At 57.5% G+C, this 27845-nt stretch overlaps 1 protein-coding gene across 1 annotated transcript in view; it reads right to left on the bottom strand.

Annotated features, from left to right (window-relative positions):
- Positions 1–20902, bottom strand: part of LRP5 (LDL receptor related protein 5) — a 105446-nt gene extending 84544 nt beyond the window's left edge. The window contains exon 1 of the mRNA XM_076001696.1: positions 20708–20902. Coding sequence (XP_075857811.1) covers positions 20708–20789 — 82 coding nt within the window. The 5' untranslated portion in view covers positions 20790–20902. The remainder of the gene's footprint in view (positions 1–20707) is intronic.
- Between the last annotated feature and the right edge of the window lie 6943 nt (positions 20903–27845).

Below are 27845 nucleotides of genomic sequence, written 5' to 3'. Positions count from 1 at the left end.
ACTGCCGCCGGGTCCCTGCGTCTGGGCCTCTCGTGCGACGCAGCCAGGAAGTCCACGCCCGGCCCGTGCTCATCTCTCCCGGGTTCCGTATCCGAGAGGTCACCCCCTCGCTACCATGTTCGTATAACCCCCACATCGGTGTCACGGCACTTGCACAGACGTGCGGAGCGGTGAAAAACCCGAGTCACCGGCGGCGGCATGTCCCCCAGCCGGGGTCAAACGGGGCCGCGACGCTGTGCCCCGTTTCAGCTCCCGCGCCGTGAACAAGTGCCCTGTCCTCGATCCAGCTAGTACCACGCTGTCCACACTGCTGTGCTTTATCCTGGCAATTGAATCCGCTGTTGAAAATGTGCCCCCCACCCCCCAGTGCTGAAGACCTGTCTGGGGTTCCCGGGGCGAGAATCTCGCGACTCGCTTTCCATGGAGGAAACACGCTGGAGGCTTCACGCAGGCGCGAGTCACGGTGCTGCCGGCTGTGAGTTCAAGATTAATGAGTCAACCATATATAGTCAACAGGGTGTCCTTAGGCGGAAGTGCACGTAAGACAAAGTTGACTGGTTGCCAAAAGTGTCGTGACCAGAGGCTCGTAGGAACCGCAGGGACCCGGCCCGGGGAGTCCCCCGGGAGCGACGGTTCGGTCTTCAGTAAGTTGGCGTTCACCGCGCCTTTACAGACCGTAACTACCATGAATGACAAGCACGGACCGCAGGTATATGCACATGTTTTCATTTACATGCATTGTGACTATTTCCGTGCATGTGTACTGGGTACAGCCCATGAGTTCACGGCAGCACTGACAGTTGCCTCGGGTACCTCCCAGTCCTTCCCGTTTCTGTGTACGTCCCTCCCCAGAATGAGACCCGGCCCGTGTTACTGTCCGTGCGTTTACCCATCTGCTCAGTCGGCTGACTCCTTTGCCCACCGTAACCAGCCTGCCGCCCGCTCTGCCACCTGCCTCCTCTGCACCCCGCCCACCTTGCTCCAGGATGCCTCGCTCAGAGGCCACCTCACCCCCAGCACCCCCACTCTGCACCCCTCACCACCCACCTTTTGGGGATGCCAGGCACCGGCGTTCCTGCACGGGAAGGACAGGAAGGAAGGAGCACTGCAGGTCGGTGTGGGGGAAGTGCCGCCTCCGGGGCACCGTCTTCCCAGACAGGGACACTCGTTTCGGTCCTTTGCTGTCTCCCTGTCACGCTTCGCTTGTGTTTTGCACACAGGCCTTGCACACTGTGTCTCAGATATAATCCTGAGTAGTTCATATAAAATTCAAACCATATTTAAGGCCGGGCACGGTGGCTCATGCCTGCAATCCTAGCACTCGGGGAGGCCGAGGCGGGAGGATCGCTCAAGGTCAGGAGTTCGAAAACAGCCTGAGCAAGAGGGAGTCCCCGTCTCTACTATAAATAGAAAGAAATTAATTGGTCAACTAAAAATATACAGAAAAAAGTAGCCGGGCATGGTGGCGCATGCCTGTAATTCCAGCTACTCGGGAGGCTGAGGCAGGAGGATCACTTGAGCCCAGGAGTCTGAGGTTGCTGTGAGCGAGGCTGATGCCATGGCACTCTAGCCTGGGCAACAGAGTGAGACTCTGTGACAAAAAAAATTCAAACCATATTTTAAAAAATAAAACTAGCATGACTCTAACAGAGAGTCTGCAAATTCCCATGAATTCCACAACAAAACATGAAACTTCAAGGGCATGTGGACCGGGCTGCCTGGAAGCCTCCACATCCCCAAGCCAGCAAGTCCTACCTCCTCCCCGAGAGGAAATGTCTGAAAAGCACCGATCTGACTGGAACGATGGGGACCCAGGAGAAATGTGCACGGCCTCCTCAGTTCTCAGCACGCAAAGCTCAGTCCCTCCAAGTACAAGGACGATAGGAAGTTCAGGTCCCTTGAGGCGGCTGAAAACATTCCCTGCTGCGCCCTTAGCAACGTCCTCGGCAAAATCATACCTTAGCTCCTCGTGGACCTTTCTCAGTTGAGAAAAAAGAAACAGCAAACACCCAGCATCTCTTTTATGTAGACAGTTCCACGAAGCCAGGGACCTTCCCACGCCCACGTTTCAGTCCCCTGCGGCCGGCTCACGGTAGGCGCCGGGGTCTGCGCGTCCATCCCACCGCGGAGGCCGTGGCCACTCAAATCCTCGTGCAGCTCCCATAACCACAATTCTGGGAACAGAACCTCATGTTTTCACTCGGGCTTTTACCCAACTAAGATACGCTCGAGCCTGTGACACAGTTCTGCAGTTGTCTAAATATTCTCAGCGAGGGACTTGACATTTACAGCAACAATAAAATCTTGGGTTTCCCTTAACCAAGCAGATGTGCCGCCTTTTATGGAAAGCCCGGCAAACGCGAGGCAGAGCGGGAGCCCGGATGACACCTCCCAGCGCCCGGGAACGGCTCTGCTCCCCCACTTCCTCCTTGGCTGAGCTACCTACATCCCCCAGACCCACCCACAAACCCACCCCAGGACCCAATGAGCCAGGAGGTCTCCCCTGGTCCTCTCAGCCCCCAAGGCCCCTTGACATGGACCCCTCCCCAGCCACCTCCGAGCCTCTGCCAGGTCCCAGAAAACCCTCCCTGTGCTCTACACCTGGCTGAACACGACCTGGCGTCTGGGGCGCAGGGGAGAGCCCACGTGCTCGGTGGGCCTGGCCAGCTCATCCTGCCTCCCCTGAGCAGGCAACCACCACCCAACAGGTGCACAGCAGGGCCCAGCTGCCAAGGGGGTGTGCACCTCCAACACGGGCCCCTCCCACACGGCCCCACCTTCCCTGTCCCAGCCCAGCCGTGCCTCCCGCCTTTCCTGCCCAGCTCCCAGCCTCGGGCTCCCGACGCAGCTCGGAGCTGCCCCTCTGCGTCTGCACTCGAGCACCCTGTCCCTGCTGTTCCTGGCCCCCTTCCCGTCCTCTCTAATCCCGACACACACTCACACACACTGCTCACACAACTCCTGCGCACGCTCAAACTCACGCACGCACACACACACACACACTGCTCACACAACTCCCGGGCACGCTCAAACTCGCGCGCACGCACACACACACACACACACAGCCCCAGAGGAAGGCCGCAATTAACTCTGAGGTCCAGGCAAGTTTCCCGAGCAGGGACCACATTTCAAAGGTCAGGGAAGCAGGCGAGCAGGAAACGCACAGGGGACACGTTTGGGGCTGGGGCAGGAAGTAAGAAGTCACTTGCAAAAGATAAAAAGAAAATGAGGTCACTTGTTTAAGACACCTTCGAGCACAGAGAAACAGGACAGGGGCCTCGTGGTTTTTATTAACCAGGGAGATGGGCTGGGCGGCCGGGTCCCCAGTGTTCCACTGCAGACTGGGGGCTGTGGCCCTAACACCGGGCCACCACGGCCATGGGGCAAGTGGAGAGGCAGCTCTTCCCATACCTACACTCTGGTGGAGCTTGGGCTTGGCCCCACAAAGGAGCTGGCCCGGGCCTTGGCTTGGCCACTCTGCAAAATCCTGGGAGACAAGCAAAGAACTTGCTGGGTTGTTGCACACAGCCCAAATGTGACAACTCTGAAGAAGCCACACCAAAGCGAGGGTGACAGAACAGTGTTGGTGATGTCGGGCATCAGCTTAGGGACAGTCCAGCTCACACAGCCCCATCCATAACCTGCCTTCTCTTCTCAACCTGTAAAGGATGCCTAGGTAGGGAAGACTCAGCCTGGAGCATAATTACCACTTTAAAGGCTCTGAGAAGTCCTGCAGTGAGGAAACTTAGTTCACTTTCTATGCCCCAGGACTTCCCAAATGTATCTGATGGCACATTTTTTAGTTTTGACTCAGGGAACACATTTGAAAAACACTGGCCCAGAGGCAGAAGTGAAATGGGAAATACGTTAAGTACACCGAATAGGAGGCCCTGGGAGAGAACTGGCACAGGCGGAGGACTCCTGGGACGGTGGAGATCCCCAGCTCAGCACGGTCCCCTCCCCGCCCCCAGCCCGCCTCCTGTCCCACTCGCAGGTAAGGCTGACTTCCATGGAGGGGAAGGCCTTGCCTGGGAGCCACCTTCTGGCCACGGCCAGTTAACCTTCTTCACCTGGCTACCTCAAAAAACGAACCACCCCAGACACAAGTGACAAATGATACACGCACACAAGGGGTCCAAGGGTCTCTGTGACACTGCCTCCTGCAGCCAGGTTAATGCCACGCAGAACCAGAATGGCCCCAACTGACCAGGCCACCCCACCGAGTCCTTGCCCGGAACCTACCAGAGCCGGCTCGCGTGTGCTGCCTGTGCCAGCCGATTCCAGCGAGGGGCCAGATGTCACGGACAGACCGGCTTTCCCGAAGCCAAGTCTGCCGAGGGAGGCCATTGTTGGAAGGAGCCGGGGTCCAGCCACGGAACACTGCACAGCAGAGATCTTCCTGAGAGAAAGTGCTTTCCCCTGAAAGCCATTTCCCCTACTAATTATGTTTTAATTGGGCGAACATCTATGTCTCCCGGCAGCGGCCGCGCACACGTGCTGCCAGGGGCTGGGGGGAGGGGCGCGAGGGGAGGGGATGCCCAGCGGCCTGGGAGGGAAGGAAACCGGCCACCAGGGCTCCCCAACGGGCACCTCTGTCTCTTCCTCACTAACACAGGCATGCACACACGCATGTGCACACACGCATGTGCACACACTGCAGGCCCTGATTTAGCAGCTGTGGAATGCCACCAGCTCAACGATATGTAGGACAAGCTGTTAGGGAATAGGACATTTGATTTATGTCCCCAAATGTGCGTTTTCACTAATTAGAAGGTTTAGAGCAGAGCAGAGAAAAATATGTATTTCAGAGTCCCAGTTTGACTTGCCAGAAACCAGCCCATTACTAACATTCTTATTTTCAACAAAATATAGCATTCTGATTACATACCATTTCAGTTCAACGGCTCCCGGCTTGCCAAGCTCCGGGAGGTGGCCCCGAGGCCACGGCAAAGAGTGAAAGCAACGGTCCTGGGATGGAGACCGACTTGGGACAGACAGTCACTACGGCTGCGTCCGCGGGACAGGTCAGTAGCTTTCACCCAAGGCCACCCAGGCCCACCTCAACAGGCACCAGGTGGCCGCTCAGTTCATACGGGAGGCAAGAGAAGTGGCCAGAGCTGCAGACCACCCAGGAGAGTGGGTGGTCTGATGTCACCCTCCCCTCCAGGCCTCAGTTTCCTCATCCGTTAAATGAAAAGGCTGAGGTCTGGGCTGACACAGAGTGCTCAGCACCACACTTCTGTAAATGCACTGGGGGCTCTTCAACCGATTTCCTTTATGGACTGAAGAAAACACTTTTATAATTCAAACAGCAGTTAACACATAGGCACGATCTGCCGATCTCTGGATCTGCCTTCACACAACTGAGCGAGTTGCTGGACCTCTCCCAGCCTCAGTGTCCCCATCTATAAAACGGGGGCGGTGACAGCCCCCAGCCCATAGGGCAGCAGGAAGGATTAAAGGAAATCAAACGTCTTTTAAAACCTGCCCAGCACGCTGTAAATGCAAAGCAAAAGCTAGCTATTTTTATCTATTAAGTCTGGATTTTATATATCGGGTGTTCCACAGTAAGATGCATTTATTTAAAAATAAGGCTTTTTCATTAAATGCATACCCCAAATAAAGCAACCCCATAGAGACTGCTCATAATTCAGACTAGCATCAAAACTACCCTAAGTATTAATATAAGCTTCGTACTGGCCAGGCGTGATGGCTCACACCTGTAATCCTAGCACTCTGGGAGGCTGAGGCAGGTAGATCGCTCAAGGGCAGGAGTTGGAAACCAGCCTGAGCAAGAGCAAGACCCCCGTCTCTACTAAAAATAGAAAGAAATTAATTGGCCAACTAAAATATATATATACAAAAAAATTAACCGGGCATGGAGATACATGCCTGTAGTCCCAGCTACTTGGGAGGCTGAGGCAGAAGGATTGCTTGAGCCCAGGAGTTTGAGGTTGCTGTGAGCTAGGCTGATGCCATGGCACTCTAGCCTGGGCAACAGAGTGAGACTCTGTCTCAAAAATTAGGTAAATAAATAAATAAATAAGCTTTGTACAGATCTTTTAAGCTGTCCTTCAAAACCAACTAAAGAGGCTGGGCGTGGTGGCTCACACCTGTAATCCTAGCACTCTGGGAGGCCGAGGCGGGTGGATTGCTCAAGATCAGGAGTTCAAAACCAGCCTGAGCAAGAGCGAGACCCCGTCTCCACTAAAAATAGAAAGAAATTAATTGACCAACTAAAAATATATACACAAAAAATTAGCCGGGCATGGTGGTGCATGCCTGTAGTCCCAGCTACTCGGGAGGCTGAGGCAGGAGGATCGCTTGAGCCCAGGAGTTTGAGGTTGCTGTGAGCTAGGCTGATGCCACGGCACTCACTCTAGCTTGGGCAACAAAGCAAGAGTCTGTCTCAAAAAAGAAAAAAAAAACAACTAAAGAGGTACTTCTAAGGTACCATGTGCATATGTGTGCACCTGTGTATGGCTCACGGCTCCCCCAAACACCCCGCCCCACCCCACCCATCTCAACCAAAGAAGCGAAAGGCAGAGCAGCCAAAGGCCCTCGCCCCCTCTGGACACTGGTGACGCCCCCGGGCTCGACCTGGCCCTCCCACCCACCCTGCATCTGCGCAGCGTCCTGGGGATTGGGTTGCCCTCTGGGTGGGGACCAGCGTTTGATGCAAGAAAGACAGAAAAGGGTCAGCTCAACTCCAGGTAACAAAGACAGCCGCAAGCCCCAGGGTCCACAAACACAAAGCAGGTTGTGAGCGTGCAGTACGAAGCCACACAGCAAACTGGAGGATCCAGGAACAGAGACACAGATGGTGGTGTCCCTAAGACATGACCCCGCAAACTGCCGCCCGGGGGAAGGAGCCTGCCAAACCCCAACAGTCAGCCGGAGTCTCCCGGCTGGCACAGCCTTGCCATTTCCAGCGAGGTGGGAAGAGGTGGGCCCGCCCAGCCCCTCCCCCACGCCCACTGGCGAGGGAAGCGGCCGTTTCCCCTGTGTGGTTACAAAGGTCTCATTGTTCTTCCCCACAGAGAGGAAACTGGAGAACTGAGCTCAGAGTGCATTTTAGAATTGGCAGAAAAGAACATCTGGGGAAGGAAACACATTTCAGAAACAAACATACCTTTGTACCAGCTTTTATTTTCTTTAAGTACTGAAAAAAAAAAATAATACTAATAAAGACATGCCAAATTTACCATCACTCCACAAAATCTCTTTATTGAGCAAAACGTGGACGCTCTGCTTCCAAACGCCCTACCGTTCCTGGGAAACAGCGGCAAGGCGGTGCCAGGCCTGAAAGCTGCCATCGGGGGCCGGCCACACAAAGGACGCCACCTTGGGCTCCAGTGACGCTTCTGTCCCACGCCAGCGAACTGGACAGATGAAAGCAATCAGATAAAAGGAAAAAACCCTCAAACTCTCGCGGGGACCGCACGGCTGTGTTTAAGCCCTTGCCGCCTCCTGGTCCCCGAAGCTTCTCGAGGTGCCCACGGTGCTCTCAGAGGAGCCGGCGTTTCCTGGTGCTCCCTGTTCACGTGGTTTGAGCGACGCTGACAAAGCCCGGCGCCGAGGACCAGCTCTGATCATCCTGGAGCCACACTAAGCCTCGGGCCTCGAGGTGGCGGGATGCGGACGGGCCCCGGGTCATGGCTCCTCGGATGCCAGCCGAGCTCTTCCACCGAGCACGGGTCGAGGGCTCGCAGGGCCCGGGGCCTGTGCAGGCAGGTTCATGAGGACGAACCCGAACCCCCCACGGAGAACACCTGGATGGAAGCTCCTGTCCCTCCTTTTTTTTTTTTTGAGACAGAGTCTCACTTTGTTGCCAGGCTAGAGTGAGTGCTGTGGCGTCAGCCTAGCTCACAGCAACCTCAGACTCCTGGGCTCAAGCGATCCTTCTGCCTCAGCCTCCCGAGTAGCTGGGACTACAGGCATGCGCCACCATGCCCGGCTAATTTTGTTCTATATATATTTGTTGGCCAATTAATTTCTTTCTACTTATAGTAGAGACGGGGGTATCACTCTTGCTCAGGCTGGTTTTAAATTCCTGACCTTGAGCAATCCGCCCGCCTCGGCCTCCCAGAGTGCTAGGATTACAGGCGTGAGCCACCGCGCCCGGCCAGCTCCTGTCCTTTCTTAAGGTGCCTGGCCCAGTCTCACGGGTCCCTTGTACACCACACCTGACCACACCTGGGGTCACGCTGTGTTCGAGCCTGCTCCTTGCGCCTGCCACCACTTAGTCCTCACGGGAGGTGGAGCCACTGTCCCCAATGTACAGATGAAGAGACTGGGGCACAGCACGAGAGGACCCGTGACCCAAGCATAGTCGCTCTTGGCTAATCGGTGATGAGAGGAGATCAAATGCTCAGGTTCTCTCCACGGAACTTAAAATTCATTCATTTTGCCCAACGGAGGAAGTGAAAGACCCCAGGTCTCTCTGCAAAAGTGTCAGAGGCAGGAGCAGCATCAGAGTGGGCAGAGCTGCCCCCCACGGTGCTGAGTGACCCTACCCCCACCCAGAAGGAAGCTTGGACCCTCCCAGCCTCTGGTCCCCTAACCACACAGCCAGGTCCTGTGTCCCAGGACAGCCCCTCTGTCCTCAGGAAGATGAGGAAGTGGCAAAGAGAAGCACGCTGCAGCGGCTCCTCCCCGGCACGGCTCTCACCTGCACAGGACCAGCACTCGCCGAGGGTCAGAGCATGCCGTCTCTCCGCATCTGGCTGTCTGTCCTGTTCCCTGCCGGGCACAGAGTCAGCAGACACTGCTACAGTCATAAAGAGCTCCCAGGCTAGAGAGCAAAGGAAGTCAGGGAAGGCCAGAGCTCACCCAGACCAAGGAGGAGGCCGCTGGTCCCACCTGGCCAGTCCCACGGGGCTGACGGCCAGAGGGCCAGCAGCTCTCATCCCGCAGGCAGCGGGGAGCCACAGCAGGCCTCGGAAGAGACGTGGCGACCTCCACCCTCCTCTTTAGAGACTCAGCCCAGCACACAGGCTGGAGGGCAGCAGCTCTCACTGATCACGGAGTTCTCACCGGGCGGGCCCAGGGCCGGTCTGTGGTCCAGGGCAAAGGCGCCGACCATCCATGACCCAGGGCAAGGGAGCCAGGCCAGGAGGGACGTCTGCCAGAGGGCGAAGAGCCGGTGCCCAGGGTCCCTCTCCACCTTCGGCAGTGACGCTGACGCTGCTCGGGGAGGACAGCGCCAATGCAGGGGACTAGAAAGGGCTGCAGGCCAGACGGGGACGGGGAGCCCGCCGTTAGCAGGCCGCGAGAAGAAAGGCAACAGAAGAGAGGGCAGGGTCCCCTCGCTGCTTCCTCTGAGCGGGGACAAATCACCCTGGCAACACCTGCGAATCGATGGCCAGGGGCCAAGACACAGCCGGGTCGCACCTGTGCTGCAGTGGACGCCCCAGGAGGGGTGACACCCTCAGACACCTGCACCTGATACCCCAGGGCCCCCAGCCCACCCCACCAGGGCTCCAGCTACAGAATAAACGCCGATTCCAAGGCCGACTCTGCACGGACAGCGCAGGCTCCACGCGGCGGGCAGTTCGACTTGACTTTCTACCTTCTAACCCAGCTACTGGGCGGGAGCCGCCCGCAGGGCCCGCACCGCACAGAATAACAATTATGACGCAATACCAATCCTAACAGCTCACAATTACTGAGCGCCCACAGGGAGCCAGGCCCCTGCTAAGCCCTTCTCGACAGGGCCTCTTTGCATCCTCAGGACAGGCCTGTGGGGCGAAACGATGATCCTCCAATACCGGTGAGGAAACTGAGGCTCAGCACAATTAACACCTGTCCAAGACTGCCACGCTGAGTGGAGTAGAAACTCAAGCCCAGCAGGGACAGGTGGGAGGGTGTGTCGCTTCCGGAAGCCAGGCAGGTGGGCAGCCTCCAGGACCGCTGACCCTGCGGTTCACTGCCACACACCCTCCCCCCGCCCCCCCCCCCCGCTGTTCACAGCAAATGGGGCGGAAACTGGGGAAGGAGGCTGGGGGCACAGCAGCCTCTGCTTGGAGGGCAGCACCTGGCAGTGGCTGCTAGACAGAAGCTCAGCCCGAGCCACCTGTGCCCGGTGGGGTGGCCTTCCAGAGTGCCTGCTGGTGACCGCACCAGCCTTAGGCACTGAGGGCAGGCAAGAACAGAACAAGGCCCACCTGTCCTCGTCACACCGACAGACAGCTGGAGGGGCACACTTGAACTGAAAGCGTCCCTCTTGCTCCAGGACTGCACAGAGCACAGGCTGGAACGTGACTGATCCTAATTTGGCCTCTCCACCTGCTTCTACATCCTACTTTGCTGCTACAAGCCAGTAAAGCTGGGACATCCTGAACCTCTCTGTTTCCCCGTCTAAAACACACCCAAACCCTTATGGCGGGAAGGTCGGCTCACTGGTTAGGCACCTGCAGATCCTTGGTCAGGCAGTTTCCCAGCAAGAACCCTGGGGCATGGGTGACCACTCCGGGGTGGGAGGCGGTGGGTGTGGTAGGGTCCCACTCCCAGCCAGAGCCCATCCTAGTGCCATCGGAGCACCCCAAGGCCTCGGTACATTAAGAGGAAGCTACGGGCAGGTCTGTGGTCCAGGACTGGGCCACGCTGGGCACAGGAGCCCAACAGGAGAAATGCTCACCTGGGTAGTCCTGAGCAGGCTCTCTGGACCCTCAGAGATCAAGAGGCCACTGGGGCAGTCAGAGCCACCTGGAGCCTGGAAGAGGTCCCACGGCACCCTCCAAACCAATTACTCCCAACCTGAGGCCCCACAGCCCCAGGGGCCACGAAGGTGTCCTGGGTCCGAACACCGTGCAAAGCCACGTGGAGACCCCCGTGCGGGGCTGCAGGAAACCCCGCCAACCTCTGCTTCTGCCTGGACCAGCTCTGCACAGCCGGCACGCACGTCTGGGACCAATAAGCAGAAGAGATTATTACTTAATAAACGTGGTTTCCTTGAGAGGATAACATCTTTCAAAGCGTACAGAAAAATTTTTTAAAAAATTAAAATTGGTAGCCGAAAGGATGAAAGCTGCTGTCTGTTCTGCTCTTTCATCCTGAGCAAGCCCCGTGCATCTCGAACCGCGCGCTGCCCCAGTGCCTCCTGCAGAGGGGCGGGGGCAGGGGGGCTGACGGCGAACACAAGGACCTGAGCCAGCTCTGCTCCTGGCGTCGGGGGGAACACAGGCCAGGCAGCCTGGGGGCCGCCCGGGCAGAGACCACCCGGGTCAGCAGATGGGGTCACGTCAGGCCCACCCTGGCTCTGAGCCTCCCCTGTGTCCGCAGCCCTCCCTATCCCAGCCCACCAAGGCCCAGGGGCCCAGCGCAGGCGACATGCTGTTCTCAGACCATTCCCAGAGGCGACGGCCCACTGTTCTGGCTGTAGCCAGCCTGTCACCTGCTCTGCAGGAAGAGGCAATGCCCCGCCCAGGTCCCCTGCTCCAGGAGCCACTCCACGGCAGGAGCAGGGATGCGGCACCTCGGCCCTCCTGGCTGGGAGAGCTCCGTGGCGGCTCCGACATGGCAGATGTGGGCAGTGGCAGGGGCCCCACGCGGCCGGTCAGCAGTCCTCCGTTTCTCTGCACCCTCAGAGCGGCAGCCAAGAGCGAGGTAAGGACCGCGGGCAGCAGCAGCCACAGCAGCAGCACGAGTGTCCCTAGGGAGTGGGCAGCGGCAGGGCGGCCGAGCTCCTGCCACTCGGCACGGCCCCCAGGATCACGGCACTGCAGCAAACGTGGCCACCGGGGCGGTGACCAGGCGGCAAGCCCAGGGACTCTCGAGGGCGCAACCTCGAAGGGGCAACACCCTTTGTGTTCAGATTCCTGAAGGCACGTGAAAAGTGCCGTTCACTCAGCCACCTACTCTGTAGCTCTAACCCAAAACCACCGAGATTTCTTTTTAGCATAAAAATTCAATGTTCCGTTATTTCTGTTTTGCATGATTAAAAATGTCCATGAAAAGTTTTTTGAAAAATGGTAAAAAAGCCTAGTGATGGATACAGGTGCCCAAGCCCTGCCGTGACAGCTCACGGAATCTGGGCTGCAAAGGTCAGCAGGTGTCACGTGGACATGGGACGGACTTCGTGGTCAAGTCCATCCAGGGTGCACTGGGCTTCCCGAAGCAAAATAGCTTTGTTTATAGCCAGCCCTCCCAGAGTCCTGCCTTGGAAACAGGGGCTCTTACTGCTGGGTAGGGTTAGGGGGCCCATACCTGGCCCCAGAAACTTACTGTCTAGTAGCGGGACAGGTGTTCTACAACCTGGGACACGGCCAGGCTGGATGTGGGGCTGGCGGGGGAGTGCAGTCACAGTAGAGGGGTGGGTGGGGCCCGCTTCCTGGACAGACATGGCCTGTCCCCGAGACAGTTACTGAGCATCTCCCGGTCACCAGCCAGAGGCAAAAGGCAAGGATGAACACGGTCGTGCCCTCAAGGCCCTCCCAAGCGAGGCGGACCACAGAAGGTTCCAGACTCTGAGGAGGAGAGGCTGGGGCAGGCCACCAGCACAGCACACTGCGCAGAAAAATTCCAACTTTGCAGGTTGGAGAACCCACACAGTTTTCTGAGAAAGGAAGGGACACGATGAAAACTATTTTAGAAAAATTAGTCTGCCAGAGTATTAGATAAATGGGCAAAGAGAAAGTTCTAGAAAGCTAATGCCATCCACTGCGAATCTAGTTTTTCACCGAATGAGCACTGCAGGGCTACAGGTGAAGCCCCGGGGCCAAGACGGAGCCGGGAGGGAACTGGCGTGGAGGCGGACGCCACGACTCCGGCTTGAGTGAGGAGGAGGCCAGGACGGTGCGGCCACACCCCGGTTCTCCACAGTCCGGCCTCCTTCTGGGAACCAAGCTCGCGCTGGGGAGAAATGGCCTTTGCCCACAGAAGCAAGCTGAGAACACGTCTTGCTCGAAAACCACCTTGCAGGAGTGAGGACACTGAGCTTCTGCTCCCATCCCAAAGCCGGCCTGCTCCTTCCTGGGGTGGAACCCAGGGTGGCAGCTGCCCGGGAGTGGACGCAGTCTGGAAGGTACCCAGGCACCGGGCTGACGTGTTCCGGCCGGGGCCACGCGCTCGGGCAGCTATTAACGCCCCATTGAGCAATTTCCTGAGAGTTCTGCCAGGCAGGTACCGCCTCCCCATCTGGGCTAATAGAGGGGTACAGCCCAGGGAAGAAATTAAAGGTGCTCAAATTTTGTGCTGGAATGAACTAGGGGAGGGGAGCAATAATTTACTCAGTAATTATATCTGCCTCTGGGCTAATGCTGAAATTAGTTTGCAGTCAAGTTTGCTTCCCGACAGACACTGGGGTGAGGGAGGCAGCAGGGGCGTCTCAGGCAAGCGGGTGCACACGGCCCCTCTCTAAGGCACTCCGCAGACGTCAACAAAACCCACAAATGTCAAGGCCTCGCCATCGCCCGCGGCAGATGAATTGATTTCCACAGCCAAAGGCCGGCTAGCTCGCCAGAGACCACTTAAAGCCCAGGCCTCCGACACCTGTTGGAGGTCACCGCTTACTGTCCCCAGATCCAGAGATCAAAGGATGGAACCTGATAGGCTGGCTCTGAAGCTTATCACAAAAGAGTGAATGTGCAAGAGGAGCCAACCGGCTTTTTGAAAGGGACAATGAGGAGGGAATTTGCCCAATTGATCTCAAAATATACTCTGATGCTACAGAGAATAAAACAGCAGAGTACTGGCACAGAAAGATACCCACAGGCCAAGGGGGCATGGAAGGATCCGGAATCAGGAGCCAGACATCTGTGGGCGCCACACATAAAAGAATGGCATTTTAAATGAACGACACAGGATGACCAGCAAGGTGCTGGGACACTCCCTACCCACTGGCCAGGTCCCTACCTCGTATCGTATACCCAAAAAAAAATCAGATTAAATAATGTCTGAATGTAAAATGCAAAACAGTAACAGCCCCAGAAGAACTCAAAGGAGAACATATTTATAATCTGGGGGTAAAGGTACAAGGCATGAAATCCAGAAGCCACAGGGAAAAGACTAGACGTTTTGGTTACATAACATTTTTAATGTCTTTATGATAACAGACTGCCAGAAACAAGGATGAAAGACTCGCTACAGACCAGAAGGGAAATCTGAAACAGATATAACAAAGAATTAATGTCCGAACCAAACACAGACCTCCTACAAATCACTAAGAAAAAGGATAAACAACTCAACAGAAAAATGGGCCAAAGCTAAGAGTAGGCAATTTGCAGAAAATAAATACAAATGGCAGGAAATTTTAAACAAAACACTGTTGGCCAGGTGCACACCTGTAATCCTAGCATCCTGGGAGGCCGGGGCATGAGAACTATTTGAGCTCTGGAGTTTGAAACCAGCCTGAGCAAGAGCGAGACCCCGTCTCTACTAAAATAGAAAAATGAGGCAGGCTAGGTGGTGCACACCTGTAGTTCCAGCTACTTAGGAGGCTGAGGCAGGAGGATCACCTGAGCCCAGGGGTTCAAGGCTACAGTGAGCTATGATCTCAATATTGCACTCTAGCCTGGGTAACGGAGCCAGACCCTGTTTCCAAAAAAAAAAATTTAAGATAGAATTACCAGCAATTCCATTTCTAGGTATATACCCAAAAGAAATGAAAGCAGAGTCTCAAACTGATAATTGTACACCAATGTGTATTACAGAACTTTTCTATTTTTTTCCAGCCCCTTTAAAACATTTTTTTACTGCCTTTTTTTACATTTTGCATTACAGCATTATTCACAATAGCCAAAGGTAGAAACAACCCAAGTATCCATGCACAGATGAATAAATAAACAAAATGTGGTAGACCCATACAATGGAATATTATTCAGCTATAAAAAGGAAATTCTGACACATGCTACAACATGGATGAAATTCAAAAATATTATGATAAGTGAAATAAGCCAGATATCGAAGGACAAATATTGTATGATTCCACAAATATGAAGTACCTGTAACAGGCAAATACAGACAGAAAGCGGAATAGAGGCTCCAGGAGCTAGGGGAGTGGGTAGCGGGGGAGTGGCTGCTTAATGGGGACAGAGTTTGCTTGGAGTAACGGAAAAATTTTGGAAATAGATGGTGGTGATGGTTGCACAACATTGTGAATGTATTAATGCCACTGAATTGTGTATTTAAAAGTGGTCACAATGGCAAATTTCATGTTATATATATTTCATAGCAATTAAAAAAAAAGAAAAGGAAGTTTAAAATAACCAAACAGAGAAGGGGAAAGTAGAGCCCAGGAAAGCAGTTTTTAAGACAGCCCTTCTCTAGGAAGCCCAAAAACCACGCAGCGGTGCCCCCTTAGGAATCCCACCTGCCAGGCACCTGCAGGAAACGCCAGGGCCAAGACCTGCTGTGGGCAGGACTGGTCATGGGGACAGTCCCAGGCCTCGGCAGTAGGGACGATTCCCCGGTGACAGCACCAGGCAGACCCCACATGGCCAGACACCCAGAAGGCAAGTGTCAGAACCAGGAGCAGCAGGGCCGGGCCAGGCAGGGCACAAAAGAGGCACCTCCTCTGGGAGCACCCCACACAGTCCAGGGGTCCAGAGTTCTGAGGGTCGTGAAGGAAGGAAAACGTAAAGCCTCACGCTGGAAAAGGCCTCAGAGATTAGCGTCAGCTGGTTCCATTTTACAAGTAAGGAAACTGAGGCACACAGAAAGGGAGCCCTCCTCGAGCTCCCACAGGGAGGCAGTGATGGGGACTGAGAGCCCTGCAGGGTCCTTCTCGATGGCCTTGGACCAAGGTTGCACATGCCACCCTCACCAGGCTCCCTCCTGGGACACCAGATTCTCGCAGGGGCACCTGAGACCCCATAAAGGCTAAAAACCACTCTCCTCCCTGAGCAAATCCTCACTTCAGTTCAACCACAAGAAAAACTGCGTTAAGGCAAACTGAAAGCAGATGCTTAAACTGTATAATACATTAAATACGCGATAAAGCAAGTAAGAAAATACCCAGAAAGGGCGATCCTCCCACTCCTGAAAAAGGGCTCAAAGGCAACTTGACCATAACACCCAACAAGGGGGTCCACGGCCAGAGAGACCCCCAAGCCAGAGGGTCGGACAGCAGCAGACACGTGGCGGAACCCACAGCGCTTAGTGGCTGGTCAGAACGTGAGGCTCCAGCCACGTGGCTGCTGCCACCCAGGGAGCAGCGGGCAGCCGCCCGGCAGACCAGGCCACGGGCCCCGGCGCAGCGCGAACCAGGCCGGCGATGTGTCACCTGCCCCCTACAAGGAGACAAGCAAACCAGGAAAAAACAGAAACCCAAGGCTGGACCTGGAGCCACAGGGACGTCTGCATGGGGCTCAGGAACGAGCAGGGACGCGGCGCTGTCTCTCGCCAGAGACGGACAGAGCAAGACCCCGGACGCCGTCACCCGCCTCCCAGCCGCCAGCTGGACAGGGCACTGCAGACCGTAGCCCCCAATCATGTCCTCGGGGAAGTCTCCAACTCTTTGCACCATGTCATTCCTGCACGGCCTGGGGGCAGAGCTCGCGAGCCCCAACCAGCACTGGCAAGGCAGACACCACCCTCCCAGTTACGGGTGAGGAAACTGAGGCTGGGAGCCAGCAAAGCGTTTTCCAGAGCTGAACAGAAAGCAGAGAGCAGACGGAGCCAGCCGGCAGGCCCTGGGGCCAGCTCTTTGTGTGGCCACAGCTGCCTCCACATGTCACACTGGGGCCGAGCCGCCCCCAGGAAGGCCCCTGGGCGGGCTGGCTCGGAGCCGACACACCGCTGCTTTCTGAGCAAATGTGTGAACAGAGCCACGGAGCCAAGGAGCTGGGTGAGGCCCGGCGCCCGCCAGGGCCTCCCCAACGGACCCCAGTTTTGAGAGCATTTAACTGTCCGCGAGGCCTCAAAAACCACCAGTGTCCGGATGGCTCAGGGATTCTGGGCGGCTGCACCTGGCCTCACTCTGCTGTCCCAGCGCCCCTCAGGGCCCAGGCCCTCCTTCCTGTCCCCATCACCTGGCACATCCCTGAACGGTGGCAGGAGGACTGTCCAAACTGGGGCGCCCCCGCCCCACTCACACTGCTGATGCTGAAGGACTCAGCCAGCCAAGATCAATTGATCTCGATTGATTGATTGATCGAGGGGCACACAGGTAAACAAATGTGGTCCACCGTGCAGTGGAATATTATTCAACCATAAAAAGGACTGGAACACTGACACGTGACACAACGTGGACTAACCATGGACACCATGTGCTATATGAAGAAGCCAGACACAGACGAACACGCATTATTCCACGATTCCATTCATAGGAAATAACCAGAATAGGTAAGTCCATGGAGAAGGCAGATTGGTGGCTGCCAGGGGCTGCGGGTAGGAGAACTAGAAGTCATGTTCAATGGGTACGGGGGTTTACTTAGGGGTGGTGGAAATGTTTTATGACTCAATAGAAGTGATGGTTGTAAACACTGCGACTATACTAAATGCCTCTGAAGTATATACACTTTAAAATAGTTAATTTTATATTATGTAAGTTTCACCTCAATTAAAAAAAAAAAAATTCAACACCTTTCACCTAAGACACATCTGACTCCAGCCTGCATTTCCTGTCACCCGTGCATAAAGTCTTCCAGAAGCTTCCAACGTCTTTTGGCTCACACCCAGACTGCACAGCACGATCTGGCCTCTTTCAGCAGAGACCACCAGGCACTTGAGGACAGGGTGCTGGGACGTCTCGCAGGTCACCCGGAGGGTGAGGGCGCAGCCCTGGGGCCACCTCTTCATAGCTGCACATCAGCCTCTGCTTCCCTGCCCCCCCCTTGGCACGGGAAGCCCTGCAGGTGCGGGCGTATCTGTTGCTAGGCGCCACCCTACACCGGCATTAGCAATGCCGGACACCAAAGAGAAGCAGCGACGATGAGAGCTGACACAGTGCCCGGCGCACGCTGACATGCTGAATTGGAGGTAGGAAGGATTATCATCCCCGTTTCACAGAAGAGAAAACTGAGGCAGCAAAGGTGGAGCCAGCCGCCCAAGCTCCCCACCACGGCAAGCGGCCAGGCTGGGATTCGACCCCAGGGCTCCACCCACGGCGCTAACTACTCCGAGACCCCCACCCAGGGCTGCAGCAACACAGGACTCAGTCAGTGGCTGGACGGATATCCAAGGTCGCACACAGAAAAAAGTCCAGGCTGTGTAGCAAGAGCCTCTGGACCGTCCGGGCCAGAAAGATCAAGGACCCCGTTACACAACAGCAGTCACGGCAACTCTGCCACCACCCGTTCCTCACCTGGGCCAGAGACGGTGCTAAGGGCCTCACACTGCTCCCAACAGTCTGGGAGGGGAAGGGACCAGGTGAGGACTCTGGTCACAGAGAAGCTCAGGTAAGTCGTCCAAAGTCAAACCGCTGCTGAGCACATGAAGCCAGGCTGGTCTGTCCCCAAAGCCTCCACTCTCAGCCCTGGCAAACGGTCACTGCAAGGCAGGAGGTGATGCCCAAACCTCACCTGAATGCACCCCCACCCCCACCCCTGTATGCAAATCCTGCTAAATGCCTGAACAGTGACACAGCGCAGCTGAAATCAAACAGGTTCCAAAACCTACTCCAAAAACAGGAACCATGCGGTGGATATCCCCAGAGAAGGGCTGAACAAATGCTGGATCGGGTTGACAGGGAAGTTTCTTGGGTTTGAATGGGAGGGTTAAAGGCACCAGGGGTCTGTTTTCGAGGGGACTCTACCCAGGACTCTATACGGCAGTCAGTGGACTCAACACAGGCCTGCCAGGCCCTCCGTGGGCCAGGCCTTGTGCCTCTGCAGAAACCTCCCCTGGGGGTGGGGGATGCCTGGACAGGCCTGCAACAAGTGCCCAGGAGAGAGGCCTGGGCCTCAGGGCTGGGGAATGCCTTCCTCAGCCCCAGGACCACTAGAACAAAGGCATTTCCGTGGGCTCACGGCTTCCAATTGCAACAGGAAGCAATCAGGAAAAATAATTAGCTGCCCACTTACTGGCTTCACTCTGGACTGAGGCATATCCCTAACACACAAAATGAGGGACATAACAAATTAGGAACAGTCAAAACAGTTCTGCAGAAAGATCCCTGCCTTTCCTTCCATTTTAGGACTAGATTTCACATTAGCTGGGTGCTCCCAGGCCTTGCTTCCTAATGTTAAAATAATCAACTCTATTTTTGCCTCCTCTACAACTGAACTCCACGGATGTGATTCCTTCTCCTTAGGGCCTCGAGTCACACAGACGACAGGCATTCGATTCCGTCAACGTCACCCCAAAACGTACAGAAATCCCAAAATCACATGCGGTGAAAGCACAGCTGGCTTAGAGACCCCACCTTTAAAACAAACAGCTTCCAAAAAAAACCTTTTGCCTTCGTGACCCAGGCATTTCCGGAGAGAAAAGGAGCCTGAACCATCCAGATACCGTCATTGTTTTGTCTTCACCTTGTTCTGCTAGCACCAGACATGGCCCCCAAATGTAAACACCCTCCTGGGAGACAAATTTGGGGTGAAACTGCCCACAGACTCTCTAGGCTCCAGAGGGAGGCAGGGGGACTTGGGAAAAGCCCTTCTGCTCCTAGCTGCCCCCCCACCTCCATGGAGGGTCGCGCTGGGGGTCCAACCACAGGCCCAGGCCACCCCTCTGCGGCGTCCAGACACTGGGAATGTCCAGGGAGACAGCTGTCGGCCTTAAAGAGGCCCAGACAAAGGCACCCGAGGTCCCCCCACCAACAGAAGACCCCGGAATGCACAGGCAGTTGCTGGCCGTGCCCACTTGGCCAGCCACGCTCCAGAACAAGAAGATACGCACATGGGAAGAGAATGACTTAGGTAGCAAGAGGCTTGCTTCAAAACCCACATGGCAATCTCCAAATTAAAAGAACATGTGTAGCGTTTCACAACTGCTTAGGTTTCCAGAGTCCTCCTGACCTCAACTCCTCCCCTTGGGACACACCAAAAGTTGGAGAGAGAGTTCCCCAGCCCTCCATCTCCTCTAGGGCGTGTACAACCGAGGCACGAGCACACTGCCCAACCCCGCACTCTGGGACCACGTCACCCCCACGCAGCTGGCCCCCGAGAGGGACATCGGTCAGCCGCCGCCAGGCGCCACCATTTGGGGCCTCAGCGGCCAAACGGGTCATGCGGGTCGCCCAGCACCTGGCAGGTGTCAGTGCGTTAGGAAACCGACAGCCACCCAGATCAAACGGGCAGCGCCACAGGCCAGGCCGCCCCGCGCCCGGGCTCAAACTTTCTCGCTGTAACTCGACTCGGTGCTCGGAGCTCGCGGGCCGGCTGCGCGGCCGCCGGCACAGGCTCGCGGAGAGAGTTCCCGAGTAGTTCCCGAAAGGCCAGGCCTGTCTGGGCCGGCAGCCTCCGCTCGCTGCCTGGCCCGAGGCCACACGGTCCGAGCTCGGCCCGGGCTCACCGGCTTCCCGCGGGCGCATTTCCGAGCGCGCCCGGGCGCGGGCAGGTGAGGACCCGCCCGCGCCGCACCTGGCGGGGTCGGCGCCGCCCGCGCCCTCCTCGCGGGCCCGGGACGCGGCGCTCCCGGGAAGGGCCCGGGCGCGGAGACAAAGGGCCGGCGCGCGGAACCGGGCGGCGGGGGCCGCGGCGCGCGCCCCAACTCGCCCCAACTTGCGAAGCGGCCGCCGAGCCCCGGCGCGCGCCCGCGCACTTGGCCGCGGGGCGGCCGGGCCATTGTCCGCGCGGCTCGCCCCGCCCGGCCCGCGCCCACCTACCCGCGGCGGGGGCCAGGCTGCAGCAGAGCGCCAGCAGCAGCAGCGGCGACGGCGGCGGCGGCCGGGGCGGCGGCGCCTCCATGTCGTCCGGGGCCGCGGGCCCGCCGCGCTCACTCGGGCTCCATGGCGCGGCGGCTCCTCGCGCGGCTCCCGGCGCCTCCGCCTCCCCCCTCGGGCGCCGCGGACCAGGACGACGGGGAGGAGGGAGCAGGGCGCGCGGGAGCGGAAGCCGCGCCGCGTCTCCGCCCCCCGCCGCCCGCGCCCCCCGCGCCGGCCGCGCCCTCCCGCGGGCGCCCCCCGGAGCCGGCCCGGGGCTTGGCGGGCGCTGCGGCCCGGGCCCCCGCGGCCCCTCCTCGCGCCCCCCGCCCCGTCCTGGGGGCGGCCGCCGGGAGGCTTGGCGCTAGGGCTCGGGCTGTGCAGCCCGCGGGGCCCGGCGGCGGGTCAGTGCCGGAAGCAGGTGTGTCACCTGTAGAGCGAGCTGCGAGGACCCGGCCTTTCCGAGTGGGGAAACTGAGGCACGGGAGGAGGGGCGGAGTTGCCTAAGGGCGCACAGCGAGGCAGTTTCAAGGCTGGAAGCCAGGGGCCCCGAGCCAGGTCTGCGCGCTTTCCTGCTACCGCCGCCACCCGGGCAGGGCAGGGTCCCGTTGGGGCAACCCCGCGGCACCTGTTCTCACTTGGGGAGGGCAGAGGAGCGCGGCTGCGACTCGGTGACCGAGCAGGGACAGAAGTGAATGAGGCTGGGCAGGCTGGGAGTGCGGGTGGGCTTGAGGTTTTACTTTTAAATGAAATGTATGCCCTGTACATTAGTTACTCGTTATGGCACACGAAGACTGAGCAATAGACCCGCTGTCCTAAACGTGCTTTATGCTGGCTGAGGGAGAAAGCCCTTTGAGTCCTTCAACAAACAGGCTCGCTCTCTCCCCACCTCCCCCCTCCCAGCCCCAGAAACTCACCCTCTCTGCACCCACCGGAGTCAGCTCAGCCAGGAGCCCTGGCACAGAAGAGGGCCTAAGACGGGGACTCTCACCCAGGCAGAGCCCTGAGGACGCACAGGAGGGGCTCCGGAACCAGTGGGCCCAAGTTGAGACTCTGGCTCTGCTGCTTTCTGGAACCACTATGGTCTTGGCCAGTGGAAATAGAACCTCTCCAGGCACCCTTTCCTCCCTTATAAAGTGGGGACAGCAATGCCTACCTTGCAGGTGCAGAGAGAACTGGCTGGCTACTCACAACTGTGTGCGTTATTCATGTACTTGTGACAGCTTTGCAAGGCTGGTGGTCAGGCAGAGCACCTCTGCCCTCATGGGGTTTATATGCTAGGGACCAAGACAAACAGAAACAAGAAGACAGAAAATTAAAAAGCAAAAGCATCATTAACAGACCACAAGGAATGAAAAGTGAAGGGTGTTGGGCTGCAATGTCTGCAGGAAATTCTGACTTGGGAGGTAAGGACGTTTGAAATACCACCGAGGAGCAGTTGAGGCAGAGAAAACATCAAGGGAGCAGGGCCAGCCTGTCTGCTGGACTTGGAGGAGGAACCACAGAAGGCCAATGTTGGCCAGGCAAGGTGGCTCATGCCTGTAATCCCAGTGCTTTGGGAGGCCAAGACAGGAGGACCCCTTGAGACCAGGAGTTTGAGACCAGCCTGAACAACATAACAAGACCCTGTCTCTACACAAAGAAAATGTAAAAGCCGGGCACGGTGGCGCCCACAACTGTGGTCCCAGCTACTTGGGAGGCTGAGACAGGAGGACCACTTGAGCCCAAGACTTTGTGGCTGCAGTGAGCTGTGATCAGCACCAGCGCACTCCAGCCTGGGCAACAGAGCGAGATCCTGTCTCTAAAAAAAAAATAAATAAAACAAAAATTAGAAGGCCAAGCTACACAGGATGGAAGTAGGAGTGGTGCAGTGGGAGAGGGCAGCCGGGCCAGCACATGTCAGGCCTCAGACTGGGACGAGGAGCTGAGGACGTTTCCCCGAGAGCAGTGGGGAACAGGGTAGGGATTTAGGCAGCAGAAACCCGTGCGGATTCCTTCTCCCATGCTATGCCCGGCCCTCACAGCACAACCTGTTTGCTCTATTTTCCAGACAGATCCAGGCTCCTGGCTCTTCTCACACCTGTACTACTGCCACCTGGTTTGAGTCACCTCTCAGCCCCCAGTGAGCCTGTTAAAACAAGTCAGATCACATCCTTCCTTTGCTCAAGAGCTTGCGATGGCTCCCATCTCAGGCAGAACAGAAGCAAGGGCCTGCTGGGGCCCGATGGGGCCGCACTGCTTCCTTTACCTCTGAAGTTCATTTCCCGCTCTCCCTGCCCCGTCTCATCCTGCTCCAGCCGCAGCGGCCCGCTCCGCTCTGGTCCTCAGACTCACCGGGCACACTCCTGCCTGCCGCAGGGCCTTTGCACCTGCTGTTCTCTCTGCTGTAACTCTCTTACTCCACTCACCCTCTGGCTCACTCCCTCATCTCTTCAGCCCCTCAGCCAGGCCCTGCCTGACCCCTGTGGAAAATCATTACTACAAACCACACCCCTGCACCGCCCTCCCCAGCCAGCACCTCCTGCTCCATGTCTCTGCTTTTACTTTCCCCCTTTGCACGAAGGATCACCTGACCCGCTAGATCTTTGCTTGTCTTTCTTCCCTCCACTAGCACGGAAGCAGCACGAAAGCAGAGATTTTGCTTCACTCCCTGGTATGTCTCCTGTGCCTAGACCAGAGCCTGGCACATAGTAGGTGCCCAACAAATGGCAGTTGAATGAACAAATAAAGTGAAAAGGTCTGATTTACGTTTATAAAAGGAGCGCTCTGGCTGCTGAGGGGGATGGGGCTGTTGGGAGGGGACGGCCTCCCAGGGGGGACCGGTCAGCTGGTGGGTAGGACGACGGTAGCAGGCGGGAGAGACGGCGTCCCGGGCTCAGGTGGGGAGGGTGCGGATGGTGCGAGGGGCTGGATTCCGGCTTGCTAAGGGCACCGGCTGCCGGACTTAGCCGAAGGGACCCAGGGCAGCCTGCCCCACAGCTGTGTCGGTGGACACTCACTACAGCAACGGGTCCCAAGTTCAGGTCACGGCTCTAAATCTGGGAAGGGCTGGGAAGAAGCTGAAGACTCTACAGCCAGTCATTCAGACAATTAAGAGAAAAACCTACCAAGACTGTTCCCAAAAAAAAGGCATCGTGAAGGGGCCACGAGAGACCACCCCAGAGAGGGAGGGGACGGTGACCTGGGCCCCCAAGGCACATCAGCACCAGGCCCACGGGGGGCCCGGGCTCCAACCAGGGCTTTGCGAAAACTCATTCACAGAGAACGAGTCAGAACCCACCGCTGCGTCATTCCGCAGAATTCTGACACCACGAGGACAGCAATTTTTAGATCCTTCAGTAACATGATCAGCGACCAGAGAACGTGCTAAGCTCCCACTTCCCCCGAAGGCTGCCTGTCACAGCTCATCAGCCACCGAGCTTTTCTTAGGCCGCACATTTGGAAATGTCCCCCCTCGATTCATTCCTCGGACGCAAGTTCCATCCGAGTGAAGTAATGGGCGAAGCAGCTGTCCGGGCTCATCGTTGTGGGGACGGGCCCGCCTGGGGTCCATTTAGGGCCTGTCAGAGGATGCCGTCTCAGCCCCTGTGGCACTTGGTGGAAAGTGTCTTTTTGGTTTCCCTCCCAAGGTAGAACTCGCTGACTCCGGAAAGTTATTCTGGGTGGAAGAGCCCCCGCCCCGCAGGCCTGACCATGGTGGCCGAGGTGTGCCCGGGGCTCTCTGGCCGTAGCATCCTCCTGAGGACAGCTCGGTGGGGGCTCCCAGTGGGAACGCAGGCGCCCAGGCCACCCTCAGACCCCTGCAGGCCTCTCCCCTGCAAGCACGGCCCCCTGCAACCTGCCCCAGGAATCGCAAGGGAAGGCCACCGTCGGTCCTTGGAGCTGGGCTTAGTTGGCAGCAAGCCACGGTTTCTGGGAGGGGGGGTCTGGGTACGTGACGGGTACGGGCCTCCACCTCTCCGAGTCTCACCTCCTCACTCATGACATTGCTGGCTTCTGCCCTCTCAGTGCTCATGGGAACCCCCAATAAGACTTGTAACACTAGTCTTTGTGCTTTAGAGCACTGCATTCACGTAAATTGTGATTGACAGGACCCCAAGGCAGGGCGGGAGAATGGTCGTGCCGGGCACCCCCTTGGCTGTCACCCCCTGCTTCTCTTCTCCCGCCGCGGACAGTTGTCATCCGTCCCTTACTTTCTGCAGCTGTTTGTTTTGACCCTCCCGATCACTTGGCTGGCCGCGTACCTTGCCTTCCGGGAGAGAAATGCCCTGGACAGGCCCACACAAGTGTCTGGTCCACTCAGCAGTTTTATTTTTCATTGCAGATTGAGGAGTTGGCATCCAGGTTTCATTCGCTTTTTTTTTTTTTTTTTTTTGAGACAGTCTTGCTCTGTTGCCCTGGCTGGAGTGCCGTGGCCTCATCACAGCTCAGTGCAAGCTCGAACTCCCGGGCTCAAGCAGTCCTCCTGCCTCAGCCTCCCAGAGTGCTGGGACTACAGGGTGAGCCATGACACCGGCCTCATTCACATTTTTAAGTACTTTAAAGACACCTGTAGTGGGCTAAACAGTAGCCCCCAAAAAGATATAGCCACATCCTAATCCCTGGAGCATGAGAATGTTAGCCTAGTTGGAAAAGGGTCCTGGCAGGTGTCATTAAGCTGAAGATCTTGAGGAGGTCATCCTGGACGACCCAGGTGGCCCTGAGCCCAGTGACAACCGTGTTTATAAACACAAAGCAGGAGACTTGAGACAGAAGAGGAGGAAAGAGAAGGGAGAAGCCGCGTGAGGACGAGGCGGAGATCAGAGCAACGTGGCCGTAAACCAAGGGACGCCTGGAGCCCCGGGGGCCCGTGGAGGCAGGAGGGACCCTCCCCTGGAGCCTTCAGAGGGAGCGTGTCCCTGCCGACACCTCGACCTCAGCCTGCAGCACTGGGAGCAAATAGATTCCTGCTGTTTTGAGCCACGGGCTTTGTGCGATTTGTTACGGCAGCCACGGAAACTCATACCGCCCCAGTCTTCGCAACCCATTCGACAGCGAGGGAAGCGGTGAGAGGCAGGCCCTGGCCCAGGGTTTCGTCTCTGACTGTTTTCGCATCACAGTGACAGAGGTGAGCAGCTGCAGTGGAGACCGCAGGGCCTGTGAAGCTGAGATGTGCTCGCTGGCCCTTTACAGAAATGTCTGCCCACCCGCACTCCAGGGTCAGAGGGTGATACCTGTGCTAGAAAACACAGAGCCAGGTAAGAGGGTCAAGGGGTGAGGAAGCCTGAAGGAAGGGGGGAAGCAAGCCTAGTAGCTGCAGGGGGGGACGTGCAAAGGCCCTGAGGCACGGTGAGCAGAGAGCGCCACGGCCAGAGGGCAGCAGGGCCAGCTGTCCTCGGAGTGAGGCAGGACCCTTGGAGAGCCAGGAGCAGAGGAGCAGCTGCTTGACTTCTGCCTCACAGAATCTCCGCCGTGCGGGAAACACTGTAGACGGAAGGGGCGGAGAGGAGCGGGGGAGGCCCGTTGAGGAGCCACTGCAATGGTCCAGGTTTAAGACGGTGGTGACCAGGAAGGCGGCAGCGGACACGTGGGAAGTGACTGAATTCTGGTCTCTGTGCAGTAACAAGGACAGAGAGCAACGTCAAGGCCGAGGGGAGGGGAGTAGGGACGGCGCCAGTGCCTGCGTCCCAAGGCCGGGCTGCCGCTCTGGGAGGCTGCTCTGGCTGGGTAAGACCACGGAGCGGCAGTCTTGGGCACCGTGGGGCATGGGATGTGGGGTCTCGCCTTGGCCTTGCCTCGTGAACGTCCCGTTAGACTTCCCAGTGGAGGGGCGGAGTGGGCAGGGTCGGGGTTCGGGGACGGGGCTGGGCGTGGAAATGTGGGAATCTTCAGTGTTTAAGGCGTGATCCTGGGGGGGTGGGGAGGTATGAAGAAAGAGGTTCAAGGGCTGAGCTTGGGGGCCCCCCAGGTTCAGAGGAGAAGCAGGAGACAGTGCGCCCAGGAGCGGGTGCAGGGACAGGGCCCAGCTTGTGGGCTGCTGCTGCCCAGGCCAGGGGGTGAGGACGGAGACCTGTCACTGGACCGAGCACGGGCCGGTGGTCCGTGGCCTTGAGAGGAGCTGCTTCGAAATACGAAGCAGTGCTGGAGTATCTTGCTTTTACGGAGGGCTGGCGCCGTGATGGGGACTTCACAGAACACGGGGCGCTCCCCACGCCTGAGGCAGGAAGCGCCTTCCCTCCACCTAGCCCAGAACCTGGCCAGCTGCCCGCCTCTCTGGCCACTGCCAGGTGCAATGAAGAACTTGGGTCAACTTCTAGTCCCAAGAGCAGCCTCAGTTCAGGAACTGCAATTCCAGGTCCCGTCCAAAGATCAAAACCTCCAAGTGTATTCAAAGCGGCAGCTTGGGTAACCAGGGCAGGGAAGCCACGCGGGGAGGCCAGGTCAGGCTTCCTCTGCACCTGCTCCCCCCAGCTCAGCCGCCTCTGCCTCCTCAAGGCTGGAGCTGGGGAGGGAGCGACAGAGGGCACAGGGAGGGACCAGTGTCCTGTGACCCATCACTGGGGCTCTGTAGATTTGGTGGGTTCCGGATGTGGATTCCTTCTCTTGCGTCTCTTTGTGGGCACCTTGGATATTTCTCCAACAGCCTCGGCTCCCTGTGAACACATGCCTTTGCCGCACGATGTGAGGGGTGCAGCTGGCCCCCGCCAGGCCACCGGCCCAGCTCCCCAGCCTGTCAGGCGGCCACAGCCATGGCCTTGGCCTTTGTCAGGCACGGAGGAAACACCGGACATGTGCCACCACCACCCCAAGCCCCATCTCCAAGGGACATATGTCCACATGGTTCCTTGAAGCCTTTCTTGCCAGGTGGAGATAAGCAGGACACACCTCCAAGCCTTGCTCTCTCTCTCACTCCACCCACTCCGCACTAATTAGGGTGAACAACCACCCCGTTTGCATAGAACTGAGGGGTTCCCAGGACGTGGGGCCTCCAGGGCGAAAACCGGGAAAGTGCTGAGCAAACAGCAGCGAAACAGCAAGCAAACAATTGGTCACCCTGGGCCGGTGGGGCGGGTCCTGAAGCCCTCAGCGCCCAACACGTGTGGGACCCTCGACCAGAGAACAA

The sequence above is a fragment of the Microcebus murinus genome, chromosome 4, assembly GCF_040939455.1.
Source record: "Microcebus murinus isolate Inina chromosome 4, M.murinus_Inina_mat1.0, whole genome shotgun sequence".
In the NCBI taxonomy this organism is placed as follows: domain Eukaryota; kingdom Metazoa; phylum Chordata; class Mammalia; order Primates; family Cheirogaleidae; genus Microcebus; species Microcebus murinus.
Note: the sequence above shows the minus strand (reverse complement) of the source record. Positions and strands in the feature narration are given on the sequence as shown.